At 45.3% G+C, this 23,689-nt stretch overlaps 1 protein-coding gene across 5 annotated transcripts in view; it reads left to right on the forward strand.

Moving 5' to 3' along the window:
• The first annotated feature begins 2,147 nt into the window (after positions 1 to 2,147).
• CCDC68 (coiled-coil domain containing 68) overlaps positions 2,148 to 23,689 on the forward strand; it is a 30,387-nt gene continuing 8,845 nt past the window's right edge. The window contains exons 1-8 of one of the 5 annotated variants that reach the window (XM_083403143.1): positions 2,148 to 2,388; positions 7,285 to 7,395; positions 11,251 to 11,393; positions 12,301 to 12,387; positions 15,362 to 15,499; positions 19,854 to 19,979; positions 20,478 to 20,606; positions 23,151 to 23,233. In XM_083403143.1, coding sequence (XP_083259269.1) covers positions 7,377 to 7,395; positions 11,251 to 11,393; positions 12,301 to 12,387; positions 15,362 to 15,499; positions 19,854 to 19,979; positions 20,478 to 20,606; positions 23,151 to 23,233 — 725 coding nt within the window. In that variant the 5' untranslated portion in view covers positions 2,148 to 2,388; positions 7,285 to 7,376. Of the gene's footprint in view, positions 2,389 to 2,425; positions 2,530 to 2,598; positions 2,787 to 3,420; positions 3,444 to 7,284; positions 7,396 to 11,250; positions 11,394 to 12,300; positions 12,388 to 15,361; positions 15,500 to 19,853; positions 19,980 to 20,477; positions 20,607 to 23,150; positions 23,234 to 23,689 lie in introns of those variants that run through there. The other 4 variants (XM_083403144.1, XM_083403147.1, XM_083403146.1 and 1 more) reach the window with 4 other exon arrangements.

Raw genomic sequence — 23,689 nt, forward strand, 5'->3', positions numbered from 1 at the left:
AAGGCTTTAAGAGAATGATACACACATGTACTTTCAGATTTGTGAAGTTACCAATAACAGTGGCTGAAATCTTGCAGTAGATTGTTTTCGAAAGCAAGCAGAACTGGGTGGCTACTGGCAAATCCTACACTTTCCAGGTACACGGAACTGCAGCCCCACTACTTCCTTTGCTTCTGCAAAGCGACAATGCCTGCCTTTTTCTGTTGTTTAATCATTTAGTCGTGTCCGACTCTTCGTGACCCCATGGACCAGAGCACACCAGGCACTCCTGTCTTCCACTGCCTCCCGCAGTTTGGTCAAACTCATGCTGGTAGCTTCGAGAACACTGTCCAACCATCTCATCCTCTGTCATCCCCTTCTCCTTGTTCCCTCAATCTTTCCCAACATCAGGATCTTTTCCAGGGAGTCTTCTCTTCTCATGAGGTGGCCAAAGTCTTGGAGCCTCAGCTTCAGGATCTGTCCTTCCAGTGAGCACTCAGGGCTGATTTCCTTCAGACTGGAGAGGTTTGATCTTCTTGCAGTCCATGGGACTCTCAAGAGTCTGCTCCAGCACCATAATTCAAAAGCATCAATTCTTACCATTGTGCTCTGGGAAGGACCCATGTTGCAGCAACTCCAGGAAATCACCAAAGAAGGACACCTTATAGCAGGAGATGATCCACATTGGAATTTTAACTGTGACACAAGTCGGCGCGGGCAAATATCAGCCTGCAGGAACCACTAAACCAATTGATTTGTTTGAGTCCCCTTGAGGTGGTAGTAGTTGTGGTGGTGTTAGGGGCAAACCATAGTTCAGTGGAACAGAATAAGCTTTATATCAGGGATGGGGAATCTCAGGTTCTGGGCACGAATGTGATCTCCAGGCCTCTCTGTCTGCTCCTTGGAACTCTCCCCAGAACACCCCCCCCTCCATAGACACACCCTCTTTCCCCAAGCCACAGTTCACACCAGTCCTGCTTTGCACCCTCCTTGAGTGTTTTTGCCTGGCTGGATTTTGTCCTTCGACTCCAATAATGACTCTTGGCTTGCCTAGATGGCGGATAGAGGTGTGTGGCTGTATGCATGTGTGTAAAAACTATACAAAGGCAGCATTGTATAACATTCATTGCTCTGCCCATTTTTACATCGGGCCCTCACCTGCATGAGCTTCCTGGATGACTGTCCAGTCAGAAATGTGGCCTTAAATGTGGGCCTGGGGGGCAGCTCCCCCCCCCACCGCAATCAAGTAAATCAATAAAAATCTTTTAACTATCTGTGGCTCTGCCCGAAGTCCTGCATCAAAACGCTGGCATCTCCAGGTAACAAAGCATCCGATAGCAAGTGATGGGGAAAATCTGAGACCCTGCAAAGTTGCTGTTGGCTATTCATAGTGGATCTCTCTAGTGTCAAACAAGTAGCCTGAGCGAGCACAAAGTACCGTGGTACCTCGGGTTAAGAACTTAATTCTTAACCTGAAACTGTTCTTAACCTGAAGCACCACTTTAGCTAATGGGGCTTCCCGCTGCCGCCAAACCACAGCTGCGCGATTTATGTTCTCATCCTGAAGCAAAGTTCTTAACCCGAGGTACTATTTCTGGGCTAGTGGAGTTTGTAACCTGAAGCGTCTGTGACCCAAGGTACCACTGTAGCTTTCTGTATTCCCAGTCCAAGACATGAAAAAATCCACTCCTAATTATAGTTTCCTGGCAGTTTTCAGAGATCTGGAAAAAATTGGCCCCAAATCCATCACGGCAGGGAAGGTCATAGGCATAGTTGGCGGAGGGACAGCTGCTCCCCTAAATCAATCAATAAATAATAACACTTGATTTACTGACCGATTGAGTTGCAGATAAACTTGGTTCTGCCCCCCCCCCCTAACATAAAGCCTCCTGTAAGAAATCCTGGCTATGCCCATGGGGAAAGTAATAGATCCTGGGGGGCGGGGAATGGTCCACCTGAAAGCCAAACTTTCTTATGGATGCTGTTTTTCACCTAATCTAAATAGTTGGAAGCTGGCAGCTGCACCTGTTCGTTTTAACCTCTTTGGAACTCGGCGCAAACTTTTCCCCACGCTGGGTGGACGGGAGGGAAAACTGCTTCCCCAGCCCCCCCCCCCCCCGAAAGAACAAACAAGCCTAAGGACTCGGGGAAAGTGCTGAGCTTCTGCTGACGGGCTGGAAAGGCATGTGGACGCGGCGCTGCTTCCGATCCGCCTCGTGGAAGAGACTGCGCCGCTTCCAGGTTCGCCTGCTCCCGGGGGCGGGGTGGCAGGGAGGAGCCAGCGCCGTCGGTGTTTGGGAAGAGCCGGGCAGGGACTCGGCAGGAGCCAAGAGCGGCGGAGACCCGAGGGAATCGCTGCCCGGAGTGAAGCGCGCGAGAACACGCGAGGAGATAACGCACTGGGGTAAGGTAAGAGGGAGCAGGAGAGAATCTGGATACATGGAGTACCCACCTGCCCCCGACAGCCTCCTCCCGAAGATGGATCCACTTTAGCCGAGGAGCACCCCAGGGAGGAAAAACTTGTGGGTCGGGTTGCCCACACACGCCTGGGTGTGTTAGAGAGGGAATTTTCCACTTTGGGAAGGCTTGCCTCTCCCTGGAGATAATTCCGTGACGGGCCATTAGGCAAGAGCTGCTCCTGCTCCACCCGCCTCAAAGCTGAAAGATTTTCTTCCTTTCTCTTCTCCGCGCTGAATAATTTAGTTGGGAAAAGCGGGAGATGGTGTCTTGCTTCGGGCGCAGAGACTGAGCGAAGTTCCAGACTAAAGGGGCCAAGATGAAACTTGTGTTTTCGGGAGAAGAGTTCTGTGCGTCTCGGGAGCTTGCCCTTACGCCAGTGGTTTCAGATAAATGGTTTCGGTGGCTGCGGTGGCCATTGAATTATAAGCCAGAGGAGCTGGGCTCATTTGAGCAACTGGAGAGACAGAGAGCTGCTTAACTTTAGTGGAGGGGGGGAGTGGTGGGAAGAAGAGGAAATTGGGGGGTGGGGTGGGTGAAATCTGTTTGGAAGTGACACCAGTTGAAGTTCCTTTGTTTAACGCAGAGGGAAATGCACTATGGTACCTCGGGTTACATATGCTTCAGGTTACATACGCTTCAGGTTACAGACTCCGCTAACCCAGAAATATTACCTCGGGTTAAGAACTTTGCTTCAGGGTGAGAACAGAAATCGTGCAGTGGCAACGCAGCGGCAGCAGGAGGCCCCATTAACTAAAGTGGTGCTTCAGGTTAAGAACAGTTTCAGGTTAAGAACAGACCTCTGGAACGAATTAAGTTCTTAACCCGAGGTACCACTGTACTTTTCTCCATTCTAATTTCACATTATTACTATTTCTATATAGTGATCTCAGTGTGTATGTATGATTGATTGATTTCATTTATATCTCACCTTTTTCTCCAGGGAGCTCATGGTGGCAAACATGATTCTCCCCCATCTCATTTAATCCCCACAACAAACTTGTGAGGTAGGTTAGGGTGAGAGGCAGTGATTAGCCTAAAGTTCACCTAGTGAGCTTTGTGACTGAATAGGGATTACTGGCTCAGACAGAGGAGCCATGCTCCATGGTAGAGGACCTGCTGTGTATGTTAGAAGCTTCCAGGTTTAATCCTTGGCATAAGGGGTCTTAGAATGCAATTCTGGGCACATTTTCCAGGGAGTAAGCCTCGCTGAACACAATACAACTTACATCTGGGTAGAAGTGCAGACGGTTTTTCTCTGTCAGGGTAGACAATGCTAGACCATCTTATGTACAGCTCTATAGATCTATTCCTGTATTGGAAACTGGGGTAGCATAATGGCTAGAGCGTTGGCTGCAAACTGAAGAGACCCATGTTCAGAATCCCACTCATGCCATGTGCTCGCTGAATAACCTTGGGTCTCTTTTGCTTGACCTGCTTCACAAAGTTGTTGTAATGACAAAACAGATCATGTATAAGAGCTCCTTGGAAGAAAGATGGAATGGAAATAGATGAATAATGCATGATGTTGAGATGCTGGCAGAAAAACAACTGATGTTGGGGCTGAGCTCCAGGACAAGTTAGGTCCGGGCAACATGGTTTCAACCATGGTTACAACCATGGTTACAGTACTCAGCTCCAGAGTAACGTGGCTGGTTCTCTCTTATTTAAAAGAGCTGTCATGTATTCGTGCATTGGATATGAGTCACATGGTCAACCCAGGCTCCTTGTGGAAGAGCCCTAGGGACACTTACCCAGATGAAGATACAACTGTAAGGAATCTTTCCTGCATGCTGCTTTTAAAATGTGTCTTTGTGCCCATTCAAATCAGTCTCCGTAAAGTCGAATGTGCTGGGTCTGGTGTTAGTTCCTTCCATCCATGGAGTTGCTTGCTTCCTGTGGAGGAATGTTAAGCATCTGAATCATCCCCCAGGACAGTTGAAGCAAAGCTCATGGCTTTTCAGAGTTTCGATCTGGTGTCCTAACTGCTGTGTAAATCCTGACCCCCAGGTGTAGTGTTGTACTCATTGATACTCATGTTGCTTCTCAAATACAAAACTTTTTGTGTGCATGGTCAGTCACTGATTCTTGTGCACAATCTGAATGCTTGCAATTTTTTTGCCCCCAAATGATGTTCTTTACATTGTGTTGTGCCATAGGTGACACATCATCCATTACTTGCTTCAGAAGTCTTTTAGAGCAGTTGTTGTTGAGATTCCTGCATTGAATGGGCTTGAACTAGATGACCCTCAGAGTTCCTTCCAACTCTACAATTCTATGATTCTATGAGTTTGAAGGGAGGAGAGTTCAAAGGGATGTAGTCTGTGGGATTGAGTTCCGTAGTTTATAATTATGCATTAGAAGAACTTCCTTATCTCTTTCCTGAATCTTCTAACATGCAGCTTCATTGGCTGCCCATTAGTTCTATACTTACGAATTTGTCTATCTTGATAATCTTGGTAATACTTGTCCAGCAATCTGTAATACTCAGATGAAGAGTCGTGGGGGTTTTGTTTGTTTGTTTTTGGTTAGACAAGTATGTGGGCATATTCTGCTTGTTCTCTTGGAATGTCATTCCTCTGCATAAAATGCAGTTTAGTTCCCACTAAGATGGTAAACTTGCACATTGGCTGCAGGTGACTAGATGCTCCTTTACTCATAATGTAGTATAAACACTGACAACTGGGAAACACTGACCTGCGAGCGCTCCAGTTGGAGAACAGCCTTTACCAAAGGTGTCATGGACTTTGAAGACACTCGAACTCAGGACGCAAGGGAGAAACGTGCTAAGAGGAAGGCACATTTGGCAAATCCACACCGTGATCAACTCCCACTCAAAAACCAATGCCCCCACTGTGGAAGGACGTGTGGATCCAGAATTGGCCTCCACAGTCCCTTATGGACTCATTGTTAAAACTGTGTTTATGGAAGATGAAATATACTCGGAGTCCTGCAGTGATTTCATGCTCTTTATTGCAGCTTGTAAAACAGTGATTGAATTTCCCCCCAAACCTCAGGCCTTTATATACATTATTTACACAATGAGTCCCATCTGATTGGCTGATTCTGCTTCCCTCCTGGAGTCTGATTGCAAGCCAATCAGTTGTTGCATTCTAGGATCCTACTTGCCTATTGTTCTAGGATCCAAGGTTAGTACATAACAGAAGACAATCTTACTCGGCTACAAGTGATCGCCAAAGAAGTCGTCTCATACATCAATAACATCAAAATGGGGTTATTGCAGTGCAGTCTATATGGTGCTGCCCTTAAGGCTGGTTCAGAAGCTGCAGGTACTACAGAATGCAGCAGCACGGCTCCATATTATGTGCATTTAACGTAATTATTTCACTATATGCATGTGAATTAACAAGTTCATCTCTTTTTTAAAAAAAAAGTTATCCTTTTTGTGCTCTTGTTGTTGATGAAGATGCATTGTGGCCACCCTATCAGCATGCCTTCCCGTTATTGTTATTGTTATCTTTCCATTTTTTTCTTCTTGGGTTGCAAATGGGAAGCCATTTGTTTTGTTGGTGAGGGATGATATAAAAATAGTGAAGATTCATTACAGTTGCAGTTGTTATTTACCTTGGAGTGAGCCTCTTTGATTGGTTGTTGGTCCAGCATTTTCCTTACAATTTTGATCAGTCAAATCTTCCTGGAAAGCCAAGGTAACAGTCATTCCTCCATTCAGAGGTATATCAGTTCAGAAAAGCTGCCTTGCCAAATAAAAGCTCAGTTAGGAATTGTGTCCTTTAAAGTTGTCTGCCCTCCTTCTAAAACCACCTAAGTCACAGATTCATTGGAAGGGACCCCAAGGGGCATCTAGTCCCAAGGCTCACCTGTGGCTCTTATCACATCGATAGACTTTCTGTTCTGTTTTGTTGTCTGTCTTGAGCAAATATTCAGAATTCCCCCAAAATACTATCTTGTGTCAGCCGTGTGACTCATTGTTCCAGAGACACAAGACAGGTCTCATCCACTCTGATGACACCTTCTATGACTGTTGCCTTCTTGTTCGTCATTAAAGAGGACACAACATTGTTGATTAAGTGTGATAACTGGAGGGTGTGCCCAGGTGGCGACAGTAGTATCCTGGGATGAGAAAACATACCTGGAGCTTGTAGGTGACAGCATTTGGGCTTGGATTAGTGTTTTAAATAGCAGCTGTCTCGGGTTTTGAGATCTTTTCCCCCACCCTACCCTCTTCTGCCCTATAAAAGAAAATGGTTACTGGTGAAGCCAGTGCACCCATAGAATGAATGGACCATGTTTCATCCTTTACCCTTGGACTTGAGTCACTGCAATGGTTCTTGGATATTGCCATGTTGCCACTCTCACTGGCAAAGCCTCATTCCGGGAAGAGAATCTGCAATGTGTAGAGCTGTTTCCTCTAATAGGAAGCATAGTGGCTAAAAAACTATCTGCTCTATGAATGGGAAAGCCCAGGGTTTAAATCTTCTGCCACAAACTCACTCAGGCCAGTGTGGTGCAGTGATTTGGGTGCTGGAGAAGGACTGGTGAGAAATCCAGGCGCAAATCTGCACTCAGCTGTGATGCTCTCAGGGCAACCATGTGTCAGTTGCTAGATCTCTCAGGCAAACCTATCTCAAAGAGATGTTGGGAGGTTAAAAATGGGAGTGATAATCCAGCAACTTCTGGGGAGTACATTGGCTACATAGACCATCGTGTGTTAGACAAATAGTTTAAGGTAGTTTTATCATGATCCCAAAGAGATGAGAGATCTGATGCAGAGGTGGGCAATTGTGTGGCGTTGAGACCCAAGCTAGCAGGACCTGTTGTCTAACTATCATCCTTTTCTCACATCTCTCTCTTTTTTTTACCTTTCAGTTCCTTCCATCTCTCAACATTTATTGGAACTCTTGCTCACAGGATAACTACAATCAAACAGCACTTCAGGAAAGTGTAGCGTCTCTTTCAACATGACCTGTGCAAATACAAGTATGTAATGACGCTAACTTTGGGGGGGATGAAAACTCTTTAGGCTTCAAGCAAAGTGGGAGGAATTTGGGTAGGGAGAAATGCCCTAATTTGAAGACACTTGAAAACCTACCTCATTAGAGGTCAAAAAATGTGGGTCCTCGTCCTATATAACTGGCCCAGCACTGGTACCTTTCTGTCATATGACCTTCCGTATCACTAAAGTTGATCTGCCCATTGGGTCAGAGACTTCAGATTTTCACCCAGAGAGTTATGTGCACCTGCTTCTTGTTTTCCAGGCCACAATAGCTGGTCTGTCATGAAGCCAATACAGTGGTACCTCGGGTTACATACGCTTCAGGTTACAGACTCCGCTAACCCAGAAATATTACCTCGGGTTAAGAACTTTGCTTCAGGATGAGAACAGAAATCGTACTCCGGCGGCATGGCGGCAGCAGGAGGCCCCGTTAGCTAAAGTGATGCTTCAGTTAAGACCAGTTCCAGGTTAAGAACAGACCTCCAGAACGAATTAAGTTCTTAACCCGAGGTACCACTGTATACAGTTACCTCTGCTGCTCTCAGCCGCTCTCCCTTTTTATGGTTCTTTATCCTCAAACTGGACATGGGATGGGCAGTCCTTCAAACAGAGGACTGTCCCTTTAAAGCTGGAAATCTGGCTGTCCTACATCTGCTTCTCTCGCTCTCTCATATTGCCTGCCACCCACATCTGTTCACCTAATTACTACCCCTTGCTCTGCCTGGCCCCAACTTGCTGCATGCCACAACTGCCATGGCACTGAGTGCCAAGCAAAGGATTCGGTGTGGAACTGAGATTTATGCGAAACCATCTTTTGCAAACACCTGCTGTGATTTGCACACTCTTTCTGTTGCAGAGCCCTTAGCCCACATATTTTCCAGCTTTCCTCATCTTCCATCACAGCTCGCAAATTGCTTTAAAAATTCTCAGGATGGCAAAATCCATGCCAGACCTTAGACCTTGTATTTGCACAACGGTCTAGTAAATATACACATAACCCTGTGATGTGAACCCTCTCTCCCTTCCTCCTCCTCTGTTATATTCCATTTTAAATTTTAAAGCAGGCAAGCATGTTAGGGTTACAATGCTGATGGATTTGAGAGATAGACATGTAGGCATGAGATTTTTTCATCAAACACTGGATGTCACCATTGTACCACACAAACATCACTGATATCAAGAGTTAAGGGATGGGACAGCTCCCATTCGGTTCAAGCCAGTATTCTTCATGTGGAATAGAATTCTGCCTCTTTCTCTTCCTTCCAGCCAAGATAATATTGGTCCCCCCTACACTGTGCATAGAAATCTGAACTTAATATTAATGCTCTTCTGTGAGCAGACTTGATTTCAAAGCTGCTACCGCGGGTCACATTGGATACAGAGTCTGCTATCTGCAGAAACTGGGGCTGCATCAGATGTTCGTTAATTTCAAATTCATTTTAAAATAGGGATAATCAATGCAATCAAACAAATTATCAGGAAAAAACTAGGCTTACTTGAACATTAGGGACGCAGGTGGCGCTGTGGGTTAAACCACAGAGCCTAGGACTTGCCGATCAGAAGGTGAGCTCCCATTGCTCGGTCCCTGCTCCTGCCAACCTAACAGTTTGAAAGCCCATCAAAGTGCAAGTAGATAAATAGGTACCGCTCTGGCAGGAAGGTAAACGGTGTTTCCGTGCTCTGCTCTGGTTCGCCAGATGCGGCTTAGTCATGACCTGGAAGCTTTATGCTGGCTCCTTTGGCCAATAAAGTTAGATGAGCGCTACAACCCCAGAGTTGTCTGCGACTGGACCTAATGGTCAGGGGTCCCTTTACCTTTACTTGAACATTTGTGTGAGTTCAGACTTCTCTGTAGCAACCTTCTCTGCCCTCACTTTCCTCCCATTCATTTGCCTTCACTGACATTCAAGGTGACCCATGTAACCTTGCTTGTGGGTGTACATGATATCATCACCTCTGATGTCCCATCATGACATTATCTGGCATCACCAGTTAAGCATCACCTGGCTGAGATGTTATATATAATACCAGTGGCCAGGGATTTTTTGTGTGTGTGCAAGTGTATATTGTTAGGGATCTGTAATTTTTTTTTTGTAAGGAAGCGAACTTGGGAGATGCTCCTGCTGTTAGATGGTGTCGTAAAAATGTATTGCATTCTTGTCCTGCAAAATATAAATGTTTGATGTTGTCCTTTAAAATGTGCATATCCACACTGTCAGGGTAAAGGATGTCTTTGTTTCTCGTTTCATATTCATGTTGCTTTCTAATGTGTTTTCTGGATGTACATAAAAAATGGAATGAACACAAAAGCCTGAAAAGAGATGATAGCCTTTTCAGAGAGCTGATGGCAATTCAAAAAAGTTTGCTGATCTTGATCTTTGCACACTGCACAGGCTTCACTTTTGCTTCCGGCAGACAACTTTGCACGGTGTTGGTTTTCTTTGCATAGTTTCAAAGACCTCCAAAACCGGGAGGGCGGGGGGGGGGGGGCGGGCGTATCAGCAGGCCACATGCGGGGCCAAATTTAGGACTGATGAGGTGCTAAGCTACTGAAGGTAATGGGGCCCTTTATATGTCCAACTGTCCTTTGTCAACAACAAATTGTTGCTGTTTTTTGTGTTGATTATATGCTATATGGTAATTTATGGACCTAATAGGTATCTAAAGCCATTTGCACATAGCAAAATATGTATCTTATCAAAGTACATCCAGTTATTTTCTCCTTTAATTTTTTTGGGGGGGCCCCAAGAGAGTGGTGCCCTAAACTATAGCTTGTTTAGCTTATACGTAAATCCGGCATTGGCCACCATGGCAGCATAAAGCAATAGAACTTGGCTCCACTGGTTTCTGTGACTCAAGTCTAGTGTTATAAAAGGGAGTGAGTTCATGGCTGATTTGCATGTAATCTAGGTTAGCTGGGTAACATAACTGAGCAGTTCTATAGCACAAACAGAAAACCTGCAAGATCGCTATGAACTTCCCACTCTAAGATCAATAAACTCCAGCCAGCCTGGCCAGGGAGGTTCAGATAATCTGCTGTTGTTTATTAAATTTGTGTACGGCCCTTTAGCTGTAGATCTCAGGGCATTTCATATAATTAAAAAAAAAATCTAATCTAGAGGATCTATAATCTAGAGCAGGGTTTCCCAAACTTGTTGGATTTCCCATCATCCCGAGCTAGCAGGACTAGTGGTCAGGGATTATGGAAACTGTAGTCCCAAAACAGCTGGAGACCCTGATCTAGAACAGTGTTTCTTAACCAGGGCCCCCCCAGGATATTCCAAGGGTGGCTACAGGTGAAATTATATAATGTATATAGTTATAAAAATTATAAATAAAGCATGTTCTATTTACAAACAGTATAGCTACCTTTTGACTGGTAGGATAGGGGGGCCACAGGAAGGAAACAAGGTCAGAAGGGGGCCATGGTTGGAAAAAGGTTGAGAAACACTGATCTAGATGATACCAGGCTGGGGAAGCCTGATGAAAACGCTCCAGCCTGAATCTTTGCATTTCTAACTTGGAATACAGTTAGCCAGCCCAAGTTACTTTGGAAGATCCAGGAGTATCGTTGGACTATGTTGAGCCTAAACCATTAAACTTTTTAAAGTCAAAGCCCCCATGAAGTCTGGGAGTCAACATGGTTAATGTCTTATATTGGTGTATGATAAGCTCCCAGTGACCCGCCGTCGTCATGATTCACTTTGAAGTACCCAGATTTCCAGGGTTACCTGTTGCAATGTCCATTTTTTCATCATGTCCCTATTAAGTCCACTGGTTTGAACCATTGCCATGTTTAATAAGTCTTTTTAATCAACGCTTGCGATCTTTGGATACAGGTCACCCAAAAACCCGGATAATGACTACCACTCTAGTGGTGACACGCCGTGTTTTGAGAGAGGACAGGGGCACAGAGGGGAATTTTCTCCTGTATGGATCCACTGCATCTGAGGTGACTGAAGAAACTGAATATATCAAACAGGTATGATGTTTCACATGAGTGTATTAACGCTACCTTATGCAGAGCCACAGCGCTCTTCCATCTAGCCCTGGAGTAGCCAACGTGGCGCTCTCTCCAGATATTGTTGAGCTACTTTGTCCATTATCCCTGACCTTTTACCAGACTGACAAGAGCTGATAGGCTAGCTCAAGGGCAGCCAACATGGTGCTTCTCAGATCTTGTTGGACTACAATGCCTGTCTGCGGACATAAAGAACTTAAGGAGAGCCTATTGAATCAGGCTAGAAGCCTTTCTAGTCCAGCATTCTGTTCTCACAGTGGCCAACGAGATGCCCATGAATATCTCACAAGCATGCCACAAATGCAGCAGAATTCTGGACCGCTTTGACTGGACGAGACTGTCCATGATCTCTGAGAATGGATCTATCTCAGCCCTGTTTGAATTTCATTGTAGATGCTGGGCATTGAGCTCTACCACTGAGCTCTGCCGTTTGGATATAGCTATAAATGAATTGACATTTTAAAGCAAATGTCTTGAATTATGGGTTTTCGCTCTGGCTCTGGTGTGGGTAGCTCATGCTTGGCAGCAGCTGAGGGACTATCGGGCGATTGTCCTAAAAAAGCTCAAAAGCTTTTCGTGTCCAGATTTTTACCTCTTGAAATATGGCAACCCTATCCAAAAAAGAAAACTGAAGCTTAAAAAAATGATATTAAGGCCACTTTTTGATATGGTATATGAGGTTTGGTGAAACTTTTGAACTGCGTTTCTTTTTGGTCCATGGTGCGATCCTATGCATGTCTACGTAGAGGTAAGCCCCATTGTGCCAAATAGGGCTTTACTACCAGGTAAGCATGTAGAGAGGATTGCTGCCTTCGATTTCTAAGAACAGAACATCAAGGATGTGACTCCTTTTGCTTTCCTCTTGCAGATTAGATCGACGCTAGCAAAAGTTCAGCCTCTGCTGTGTAGAAATGACTCAAGTCATGGTGTTGGAAACATCATGCTGGATTCAAAGGTCTGGAAGACGTTTTGTGCTTAAAATGTATATTACAAGGGCTGCGTTGTGTTTGGTTACCTTGCAGTGTGCCCTCTCTGCAGAGCAGTGGTGGGGAACCAGATGTGCTCCAGATGTGTCCCTCCAGGCTTTTTTGTCTGGCCATTGTGTTTATCCTCCCACTGCAGGCCACATTGATCACTGGCCATCCTTGAATGCTTCCGCTTGGCTGGAATGTGCTCTTGAATTCTGGTAATACCTCTTGAAGGACAGACACAGAGAATCGTAGAATTGTAGGAATTGGAAGGAACTCCAAGGATCATCCCGTTCAGCCCCCTCCAATGCAGGGATTTCAACTAGATCATACATGATAGTTGACCATCCAACCTCTGCTTACAAACCTTCACTGAAAGCCAGTGTGGTGTAATGGTTAAGAGCGGCAGACTCATAATCTGGTGATCCATGTTCGCGTCTCTGCTCCTTCACATGCAGCTGCTGGGTGACCTTGGGCTAGTCACACTTCTCTGAAGTCTCTCAGCCCCACTCACCTCACAGAGTGTTTGTTGTGGGGTAGGAAGGGAAAAGAGAATGTTAGCCGCTTTGAGACTCCTTCGGGTAGTGATAAAGAGGGATATCAAATCCAAACTCTTCTTCTCCTTCTCCAAGAAAGAAGAGTCCACCACCTTTCAAGGGAGTCTGTTCCACTGACAAGCAGCTCCTTTATACTCATGCCTCTTACATGGGAAACACACCTGTTGCTCCACTGACTTTTGCCTGTAGCCCTGCCTGCCACTGGCATGTGGCCCTGGGAGGGTTGGCTCAGAGGGGAGTGTGGCCCTTGGCTGAATCAGATCCTCACCCCTGTTGTAGGTGCTTGCTGAATGATGTCCACTCTTGGCTCCCACAAGAACTTGTGCAAATTTTGAGCAACGCGGCTGGTTCTGCCACACTGGGCGCTGTGGGGCTTTGCAACATAGTGAAATGAGCAGAATGGAAATTGACAGGCAGGGGTGTCAAATTTTGACCTTGCACAGGACACCTCTGAAGTCTGCCACTATGGGAAGGGCCATTGGCAGAGCATCTGACTTGCATGCAGAAGCTCCCAAGGTCCACCCCCAGCATCTTCTGTTAGTTCTAGGAGAGGCTCCCTGCCTGAAACCCTGGAGAGTCACAGCCAACCAGTGTAGGCAAGGCTGAGCTGGATGGACCGATGGACCGACTCAGTATAAGCCAACTTCCTGTGTTTTCAGGAATCTTCCCTGCAGGTTTCTGAAATGGCAGGACTTGCCAATTGTCCTGAGAAGCTGATGCTAGAGGATCAGGCAGCTTGTTAACCAGGAGGTCGCGGGCCTCTCTGAGCACAAGTCAAGATGAATGTTCACCAAGAATGTTAGGGAATTACGTGTGGCTTCTCGCTGTCTACCGCCGCTGATCTGCAAGCCTAGGCAGAATGGCTTTGCTGCCTAATGCAGAGTTCCAAGTGCTAATTAATCTTGCAGGCAGAGAAGATCTTCCTGGGGGAATCAAAAGCTGTTATTTATCAGGTCTGTTGTGCTAATGCTTTCAAATATGAAACCCCAGGGAGCTGAGCAAATAGAACATGATTTTTTATTGTTATGGGGTGTGTGTGTGTGTAATATAAACACTCTTGGGTCTCACTTCAATGTGGAGATGAGGACAGGGCAAGAACCTTTGGCTTGCAGGAATGCGAGTGATGCCTGTCTGCCAGAGCTACTTGTCCAATTGCCTCCTTGTTAATATCACAGGAAGCTGATGTAGATGGCTTTTCCATCTGGCACAGTATTGCTTATTCTGACTTGCAGCCGCTCCCCCTCAGTCTCAAGCAGAAGACACTGCTGTCCTTTCTTCTTAACTATGGATGCCAACAAAAATCGAGTCTAGAACCTTCTGCCTGCAAAGCACATGCTCCTGCTGAGTTGCGACCCTCTCTGTGTTAATTAGGGTGACTTGTGTGGTGAGTTCCTGCCCCCCCCCAGTGGAAATAAAGACACATGACACAATTATTAAGGTTAATGGGCTAAATAAGGCCACAACTTTATTGGTTACAGGTGATGAGCGGTATGCTGGTAGGCGGGAAAAGAGGGAGATCCCCTGCTGCGCCTGCGTTAAATAGGGCAGGCCACGCCCCCAGAGCCAGCCGATTGGCTGGCCAGGGGGTGAAGCGGCCAGGGAGTCCCCCAGTCACGCATGGGGCCGTGACACCCGCAATCTCAGCTCCTCTGCAGGGCGGAAGTGGCTTTATAAACGTCCTAACAACCCCCTTGGATTTTGGGGTTGTGAAACATTTTGGTTCTGGACCTTTTGTGTTCTGGACATTTTGTGTCCAGAGTGGTACAGATGCATTGGGCATCAACATGACTTTGTTCAAACCACAGAATGTGAGAAGTTTCCCCACAGTTTTTTGTTCCCTCCACCCCCCTTTATAAGTTACTAGCAGCCTTGTACCTGACACAGTTCAGGAACTCGTAAGAAAGCAGAAAAATCAGTGCAGCTTTGAAATCAGTGGTAAACAGCTGTGCAGTTTTGAAAGACGCAGTCTGCCATCTTGAGTCAAAATGGTGCCCAATTGTATCCAACGATAGACAAAAACTTCCTCCTTGATTTCAAGAACCGTTATTTGGTCGTGATAGCTTACCAGGTGCCCAAATGCATAGTGGGCAAACAAACAACTTTCCAAAACACACATATATAGTTAGTGGAGCACTCGGGCTTTATATGTTCCTTGGTTAAATCTCAGTTTGGAAAACAATTGCAAAGTGCTAGTGCAATCACATTAAGGTTCCCTTTGTTGTTGTTGGGTTTTAATAAACATATGAGTTTATGAACATCCATAACCAGTAGAAGCAAAGCAGATGCGAAGTGAAAATGACAGCATATGTTAATTCTGAATCCAATTAATCTGAAGCAGAATGAGTCCGCAGAATGATAATGAAATGGGGGGAAATTGACCATCATTAACATGATTTCATATTAGCCATACTCTGAAGGATCTGAATTGCGACCTGATCACAACGCCCTCTCCTCCAGCTACAAGGAGACAGTGGAAAAGACGAACAAAGCAGAACAGGAACTGTCACGCGTGAATAAAGAAAACGAAATTTTAAAGATCAAGGTGTGTCCATGTAAAATAAGTACTTCTGTGTCCTTGCCTACAAAGAAATCTCATTTATGTTTCAGCTTAGTTCTGCAAAATATTTTTGGTTCCTTGTTGGTTTTGAAATTGAGAGGACTAGAATATGCAAGCAGCTATCAAACCTGTTTCTGGAGCACAGCACTTCAGACTGCGGCAGGGAGAATGCACGTTTGAATGCTTCCCCATGTAAAAAACATCTTGCATATGAAAAGCTAGACCGTGGGAAGAAACATTTGAGGCCAATGCTTCACTTGTTTGTTTATCCCACACTTCATCATGGATGATCTCAGGGTGCGTAACGACAATTTAAAATACAATAAAATGGAGAGAGAAGGGGCGGATAAACAAAGCAGTCAAAATAGCTCATTTGCCAGAGTGTTGTTCATATAGACATATAGTCATACTGGGTCCCGCTTCAACTACTGCAAAGTGCTCTATGTGGGGCTATCTTTGAAGGTGACTTGGAAACTACAACTAATCCAGAATGTGGCAGCTAGTCTAGTGACTGGGAGCCGCCGATGGGACCATATAACACCAGTCCTAAAGGATCTACTCTGGCTCCCAGTACATTTCTGAGCACAATTCAAAGTGTTGGTGCTGACCTTTAAAGCCTTAAATGGCCTTGGCCCTGTGTACCTGAGGTCCAGCTCCGAGGGCCTTCTGGCGGTTCCCTCTCTGCGAGAAGTGAGGTTACAGGGAACCAGACGGAGGGCCTTCTCGGTAGTGGCACCTGCCCTGTGGAACGCCCTCCCATCAGATACCAAGGAAATAAACACCTACCTGACTTTTAGAAGACATCTGAAGGCAGTCCTGTATCAGGAATTTTTTAATGTTTGATGTTTTATTATGCTTTTATATTGGTTGGAAGCCGGCCAGAGTGGCTGGGGCAACCTAGGACTCAGCTATACAGCTGCAAATATAATGTTTTAAGTGCATTATACAAATGTGACACCAGATGGCAGTGGTGAGCTAATGGCAAATTCAATATAGATTCTTTAAAAAAAAAATAAAAAAGCATTTTCACAGTGTTTTTTTAAAATATGTGTAGATTCCACCCCAGTCAGATATTATTAATTATTATTATTATTATTATTATTATTATTATTATTATTTTATAATTTTTTATAATATTATTATTATATTATAATTTATTATTATATTATAATATTATTATATTATATTATTATTATTATTAATAATAATAATAATAATAATAATACTGGAAAGAAATGAAAGAATTTAGCTAGTGCCAATAGATAGAGATTGTTGGCACTTTCTACATCTGGGGGATGGGGTGAGAAGGTGAGGGGGGCATTGTCAAGAACGATTTCTGGAGGGTCATAAATGCTCTGACTTCACTTAGTGATAGCATTGCCAAGAGGAGTGGGGAATTGGCACTTGCAGACCAAAACCGAGATACGTAATCTCCTTTCTTGTGTGCTGGTTTTGCACATGCTGGTACATCTACATTGTTTTCTTGTGGGCGAGCATTTAATCATGCGATTTTTCCTCACCCCCACGGCAGTTTGTAATGGTATGATCCAGGAACATCTGGCCACTGGTTGGCCACTGTGAGAACAAAATGTTGGACAAGATGGGCCTTTGATGGGCCAGAATGGGCTTGTCTCATGTTCTCATGGACGGCAGTGGAAGCAACCCCATCAAGAGTTCGCATAAGCTACTGGCCCCTGGCCTTGAATGTGCAAGGAATGGTGTACTTTGCGTTAGCTTGGCGGTGTCTGGAGGCAAGTGTGAGGCTCTGTGTTGAAACTCAAGATTGCTGTGGAGCATAATGGACATGCCTGCAAAATGTTAGAAGTAAACACACACTAGGGACTGGGCTTTTGAAAGCTTGCTTGCTTGGCACCCCCACCCCCAAACCAATGCTAGTGTTGCCACCCTTGTAACTTAAAGCCCCAGCTGTTTTTTGATAGCAGGTCTGGGAGGAAGGTGGGCACACTCTTCCTAGTTGCTTGGCAACCACCAGATGCAATTGAACAAGTCTTTCCTGTGTTTACTGGACAGCCTGGGCTTTCTGAAGAGCAGAACAGATGAATTTAAGGTGAAAAGGGAGGGCAGCGAGTCAAAGCAGCTGTACAACCAAGAGAGGATTACGTGGGAGGAAGGTAAAAAATAAAAATAAAAATCAAGGCAGTCTAAATTTCCCACCGTGACAACAATGAAATTCTCCTGCCCGGCCTCTCCCTCTCAGTTAGTCTCCATACTCTATAGCTGCCTGCAGAGGCAACTACCGTATTTTTCGCTCTATAGGATGCACCGGCCCATAGGACGCACCTAGATTTTGGGGGGTGGAAATAAAGGGGAAAAAATTTATTCCCCCCCCCAGGCGCGGGGCTCGGGCGGGGGAAGCCCAAGCTTCCCCCTCCCCCAGTCCCCAGAATGGGACCCAGAGCAATGCCGAAGCTGCGTGCCGAAGCTGCGCTGCGCCTCTCCCGCTGTCCCCCGAGCTTGCAGGGCTGGCGATGGGGAGGAGCAGGCTTCTCCCCCCTGCCAGCCTTCTAACCAAGTCAGGCTTCTTCCCCCCAGTTTGTGGGGCTGGTGGTGGGGCTCTCCTGAAGCCTGGAGAGCGAGAGGGGTCGGTGCGCACCGACCCCTCTCACTCTCCAGGCTTCAGCGATAGCCTGCATTCTCCCCATAGGATGCACACACATTTCCCCTTCATTTTTGGAGGGGGAAAAGTGCGTCCTATAGGGTGAAAAATATGGTAATAATACATACTTAGATATTTTATCCATTTCGTTGCAATTTGAAGTATGCTTGCCACATTTTGAGTCAACTGCTTTTCAAGAGCAGCCTCCATGCACGTATATGCGGAGATGGATGTGTGCACAACAGTCTGTGGGTGTGCATGAGTGTGCATGTGTGCGCACACCCACCCACCCACAGAGAAAGAATGGTTAACAAGAAGTCTCAGTTGTCTAGATTAGGGCTGCCATATGTCCAGACTTTCCCTGACATTACTGGAATTTCAAAGGCGGATTTGACATCCGGGGGGAATTTCCAAAAGGTGGTTTCCTTTAAAAAAAAAAGGGGGGGTGTCCTGGTTTTTACTTTTTGAAATATGGCAGCCCTAGTCTAGATGAATATAGGAGTGTAGACACTCTTCCTATTGTCTCTGTTCCACTTTGGCTGCCACCTGGTGGTGGTAGCCAACTATTGCAGGTAAGAATACCTTTAAGCTTCCGGGTGCTAGGCAGAGATGGCAAAGGATCTGATGCTGTCCTCTAGTATAAACACTTTCCTAAGATACTAAGTTGTATCCAATGGTTGCATGAGGTTAAGGCAGCTCATGCAACTGATCTTTCTCTTCCCACCCCCAGTATCCTCAAAAGACCTTTTCCAAAATTTGAGGGTGGCCTCCTGAACAGAAGTGGGTTGTCCTGCCAGAGGGGTGGGGAATCACTTGGACCTGAGGCAGGCCTCTTGCGTTCACAGTGTTCCTGCTCCAATACTCTTCCCTCAGCATGTTTCCAGGCAAATACAGAACAGAAATACAGTTTCCCATCTGTTCCATGCCCATGCAAAGGACTTAGGTGCCTTGGGGAACAGAGATAATCTAGAATCCCTCACAGATGAGACACAGCAGAGGTGGAGAAGCTCCAGCCCATGTACCAAATTCGGCCTGTGAGGCCATTTTCCCAAGATGTGTCCAGATACCCAACTTGTGGCAGGAGGTTTGAGGCAGGTAACAACATGACAGAATCAGCTGGGTGCAGTGGCGTAGAGTGAGGGGTGCAGGGGGGGCCGGCCGCACCGGGCGCAACATCTGGGGGGGGGGGCGCGCACGCGCTCGCACTCGCAGCTCTCTGCCCCTACCTGGCTCACTCACTCTCTCTCACTGCAGTGCTGGCTGTGCGAATCCGATCCGAGCCGCCGGGTCGCCGCCCACTGTGGAGGGGAGGGTGCCAGGCGTGTGGTGCGGTGCGGAGAGAGAGCGAGGGACTATCTGGCGGAGGGACAGTGCAGCGGGGGGGGGGGGCAAATTACTTGCCTTGCCCCGGGTGCTGACAACCCACGCTACGCCACTGGCTGGGTGACCATGTTCCTCATAAGGCTCTTGATCACATAGCTGCTCACCACAGAAAGCAAGCTTCAAATCCCCTTTTCCTTTGCTTTTTTAAGGCATTGTTTTAACCTAGTATGCTGTCTAGCAATGGTTTGGAATATTACAGGGGTTTTGCTTGCTGTTGTTTCATCTTAATCTACCCATTTTACACATGCATCTATTTTACACTACTGCCATCTGACTTGTTGGAACTGGATGGTCAACAATATCCTAGATGAATAATTTGTGTATATTGGTCGTCTCCAGCTTGACGCTTTGAGAGCAGCGGGCATGGAGTCTATGAAGAACGTGTCACATAAACTCCAGGAGGACTACAACAAGCGCTCGGAAGAGCTCAAGAAAAGGCACGAAGGGGCCATTCACGTAATGAAGGTATGATCTTGATTGGTCAGCAGTGACTGCTGGCTGCTTTGAATAGGTAGTGAGAAAGGGGTTGGCAACACAACATCCATGGGTTGTTCAGATTTAGCACTAAAGAGCAGGTTTTCTGGAGAAAGCAGCAGGTCAAAGGCAAAACTGCTCAGATCCATGCCTAGAAAATTCCAGACAAGCGGAAATGTGGGCGAGGCCTGGGTGTTGTTCAGAACCAGGGATCGTCGTTGTTTAATGCCCAACCAACTGCGATTTGTAACCAAAGTTTGCTCTTGGCTTACCTATTGTGGTTTGTTCAAGCAAAGCATACCAGTATTCCCAATTCGGACATAACACTAAGCCAGATATTGCGGTTCGTTTGCCCTGGAGATGAGCAAAACTGCACAGATGGTTGCTTTCAAAGTAAACCATTAGCTGTGGTTGATTGTAATGTGTGAAACAAATTGAAGTCGGTTGCCTGTGGACCTCTGAGCATCGCTTTCTCCTCTCATACCGCAGGCCCGCAAGCTTGAGCAAGAACAAAAGTTGCAGCAAAGCACGGACCACCTCAGTCAGCTGAACGTACAACTGCATGAGAAGTACGTCCAGATTGAAGAACTGGAGAAACGGGTGCAAAGGATGGAAGAGGTGAGATTCTGTTTCATCATTTATGTGTGCAGGGTGCTCATTTCTGCAAGAGCACAGACAACCCCACCACCACTACCACAATCCCTTCCAAACATGTAACTGGTATTAGAAGTTTCTTAGGAGTCCCAGCTTCCGAAAAAACAAACATACAACCCCCGCCCCCAACTTTTTGGACTGAAAGCATGTGAGTAGTGCTTGATGAAATCATGGAAGGCAGAAAAGTAGCTATGAATGGCCCTTCCCTCTCCTGGCATGACTTAGCTGCTACTGTGACAAGAACAGAGGACAACACAGAAACAGGATAAATAATTTCATTGATGGAATTCATATCCCAACCTTCCTCCACAAGGAGATCCTCAGGAGGCAAAGAAACCTAATATTAATTTTTTTTGAAGCACTCTAAAACAATTTAAACCCCAAAGCTCACTGGTTGACCATGGGCCAGTCATCATCTCTTAGCCTAATCTACCTCACAGGGTTTTTTGTAAGGATGAAAGAGGAGGAGAACAATTTGGACCACCTTGAGATCCTTGGAAGATTAAGGTGGTATGTAAATAATGAAAACAACAACAACAAGTGTTAGAGTTTAAAATGTTTAAAAAGTATTTCAGGAATGATAGGAATCAGAATTAAGCATCAGGTTGCCCACCTCTGTTCTGGATGTACGTTTCCCTCTTAACTAAAGGTGCATGTGCAGCTGTTTGCCTTTTAACCAGTAAAGCTGTAGATTGTTGCTTGAGGATTACATTTATATTATTAATACTTTTAATTGAACACAGCAGGTTGGACAAGCTATTGCTGGGAAAAGGGGTTGTGTGTGTATTTCCCCCTCTAAGAATCTGATTATTGTTCTCTGCCTGTTAAATATATTTCTCTGCACCAGTGAATATGCAATTTTCGCAACGGAAATGGAAAACTACAAATATTTGCAAGTTTCCTGGTTGTGGGAGGATTCTTGCACAGTCCTCAGCTTGGGTTTGGAGGTGCTCTACGATGGGGAATGCTGTGTGAGGACTGAGAATCTGTTTTCTAACAAGGGTGCAAATAGGAGCCTTTAATTTGATTTTTAAAAAATCTTGCTGCTCCATTGGTAATTAGTAGAAAGAAGCCCGTTTGTGAGAGAGCTTTGGAGCTTACTAACGCCTACCATTCTCATTCTTTGTCATCGTTCAAGCACGCTGGCAAAACCCTTTTGCAGAATCCTTCCAGCACTGCCAGCGAACAATCACCACCTCCTTCATAGTAAACAGTGATTAGCAATGAGAAGTGATTGCAATGAACATATTACTTAAAATCCAAGCATCGCCATCTGTTCTGTTATTAACTTGGAAGTCAATGGGATCACATTCCATTAATAGAGTCTCAGCCAAGGAGTCAGATTGAGACGACTTTTAAATGTGAAATAATTAAATGTGTAGTGCTTTGCTACAGTTCTGAAGGCTTCTTCCCAATGGAAAATAGTAGAGGAAAACTGGCAAGCCTATTATGAAGTCGTCAGGTGGTCTTTCTGCTGGTAATAATCTCATTCAGCTAATCTTCCCTGCTTTGCAACTGCTAGGAGAGATTTTCTGAGCGAGGTAACAGCCCAGCATATATTTCTTTCTTCATATTTATTGCGTATTTATTTCATTTACACCCCAACTTCTTACAACATAATTCTCCCTGCAAGACACTCTATTTTGCCGCTGAATGTTTGGGATGATGGCTCCTTCACCATATATATAAATGTCCAGTAGCACCTTAGAGACCAGCTTAGTTTGTTCTTGGTATTAGCTTTCGTGTGCATGCACACTTCTTCAGATACCTGGAGAAAGTATGGCATAGTTTCTTTGCATATTCAGTAGGATAGGTGGATTGTAGAGGATTCTTAATTCTAAGACCCTTAGGTATAATGTCCAGGTTCTTGCATTTAGTCAGAAAGGAGATATTAGTCTGTACCTGTGCAAGTTTCTTTGTGAAGTTGATGGACTTCCATTTCACGCGGCTCAACGAGGTGCCTTCCATGGCTCTAGATTCAGGTAGGCAGCCGTGTTGGTCTGACACAGTTGAAATATATAAAAAAATAAAAAAAATGTCCAGTAGTACCTTAGAAACCAACTAAGTTTTTTCTTGGTATAAGCTTTTGTGTGCATGCAAGTGACTCTTAACCATAGTCGACCTGCTGGGCTGGGTTCGAACATATATCCAAGCCATCATTTAATAAACCTTGGGTTGGTGTTATGTGCTAAGCAGGTGGTTTATTCGGATCTAGCTAGAGGCATATGTACAGAGACATTATGCCTTTAGTTGCTGACTCAGTTCATATGTGTAGCCCTGGGCAGATCTTCTGCAATAATTCGCAGCATTTTGGGGGAGGGGGCTTGCTGCATTATGCTGCAGTTGAATTCCGACCATTACATAAAATGAAAGCAGAAATAGGAAATGCAAAGTGATTAAAGCTTTGACAACCTTCCGTTCTTAGAAACCCTGAAACTTCTTTATTCATAAAAAAAACACACAATATTGCCTCGAGTGTGAGAGCCTTGTGACTTTGCTGTTTCCTAGGAGAAGAAAACACTGAAAGAAAAGAAACGTTGTTTAAAGAAGAAACTACATGAGATGATGTCGAACGCTGAAGATACCTCAAGGTTTGCACATGACTTTAAAAAAAAACCCTTCTATGAGCATTTCTTTAGCTTTTGAATAGCAAAGACAGTACAAACTTTGCAATAATAGTGAAACATTATATTTTGTGCATGTTGGGCCCTTGCCTAAAAATAGGCCAGGCATCTATAAAAACACAAGGAGAGACCTGCTGGATGAGGCCAAAGGCTCGTCATAGCCCCGGATCCTGTGCTCAGAGTGGCCAAGAAGATGATTAAGGGTAGTGCTATTTTTCTAAAAAAGGAGGTGCTGGAACTCGCCATGAATACCTCCATCTCTTATGATGGCAATGGTGCCCACTGGAGAGATGCCGGAACTGAGTTCTAGCAAGTTCCAGCTGAAAAAAAGCCCTGCTTATGGGAAGCTCACAAGCAAGACTTGAACGTGACAGCACCCGTCTCACTTTGTGATTCCTAGCCATAATGTTCATGAAGATTTTA

Source organism: Podarcis tiliguerta (genome assembly GCF_965153285.1).
Source record: "Podarcis tiliguerta genome assembly, chromosome: 11".
Lineage (NCBI taxonomy): Eukaryota > Metazoa > Chordata > Lepidosauria > Squamata > Lacertidae > Podarcis > Podarcis tiliguerta.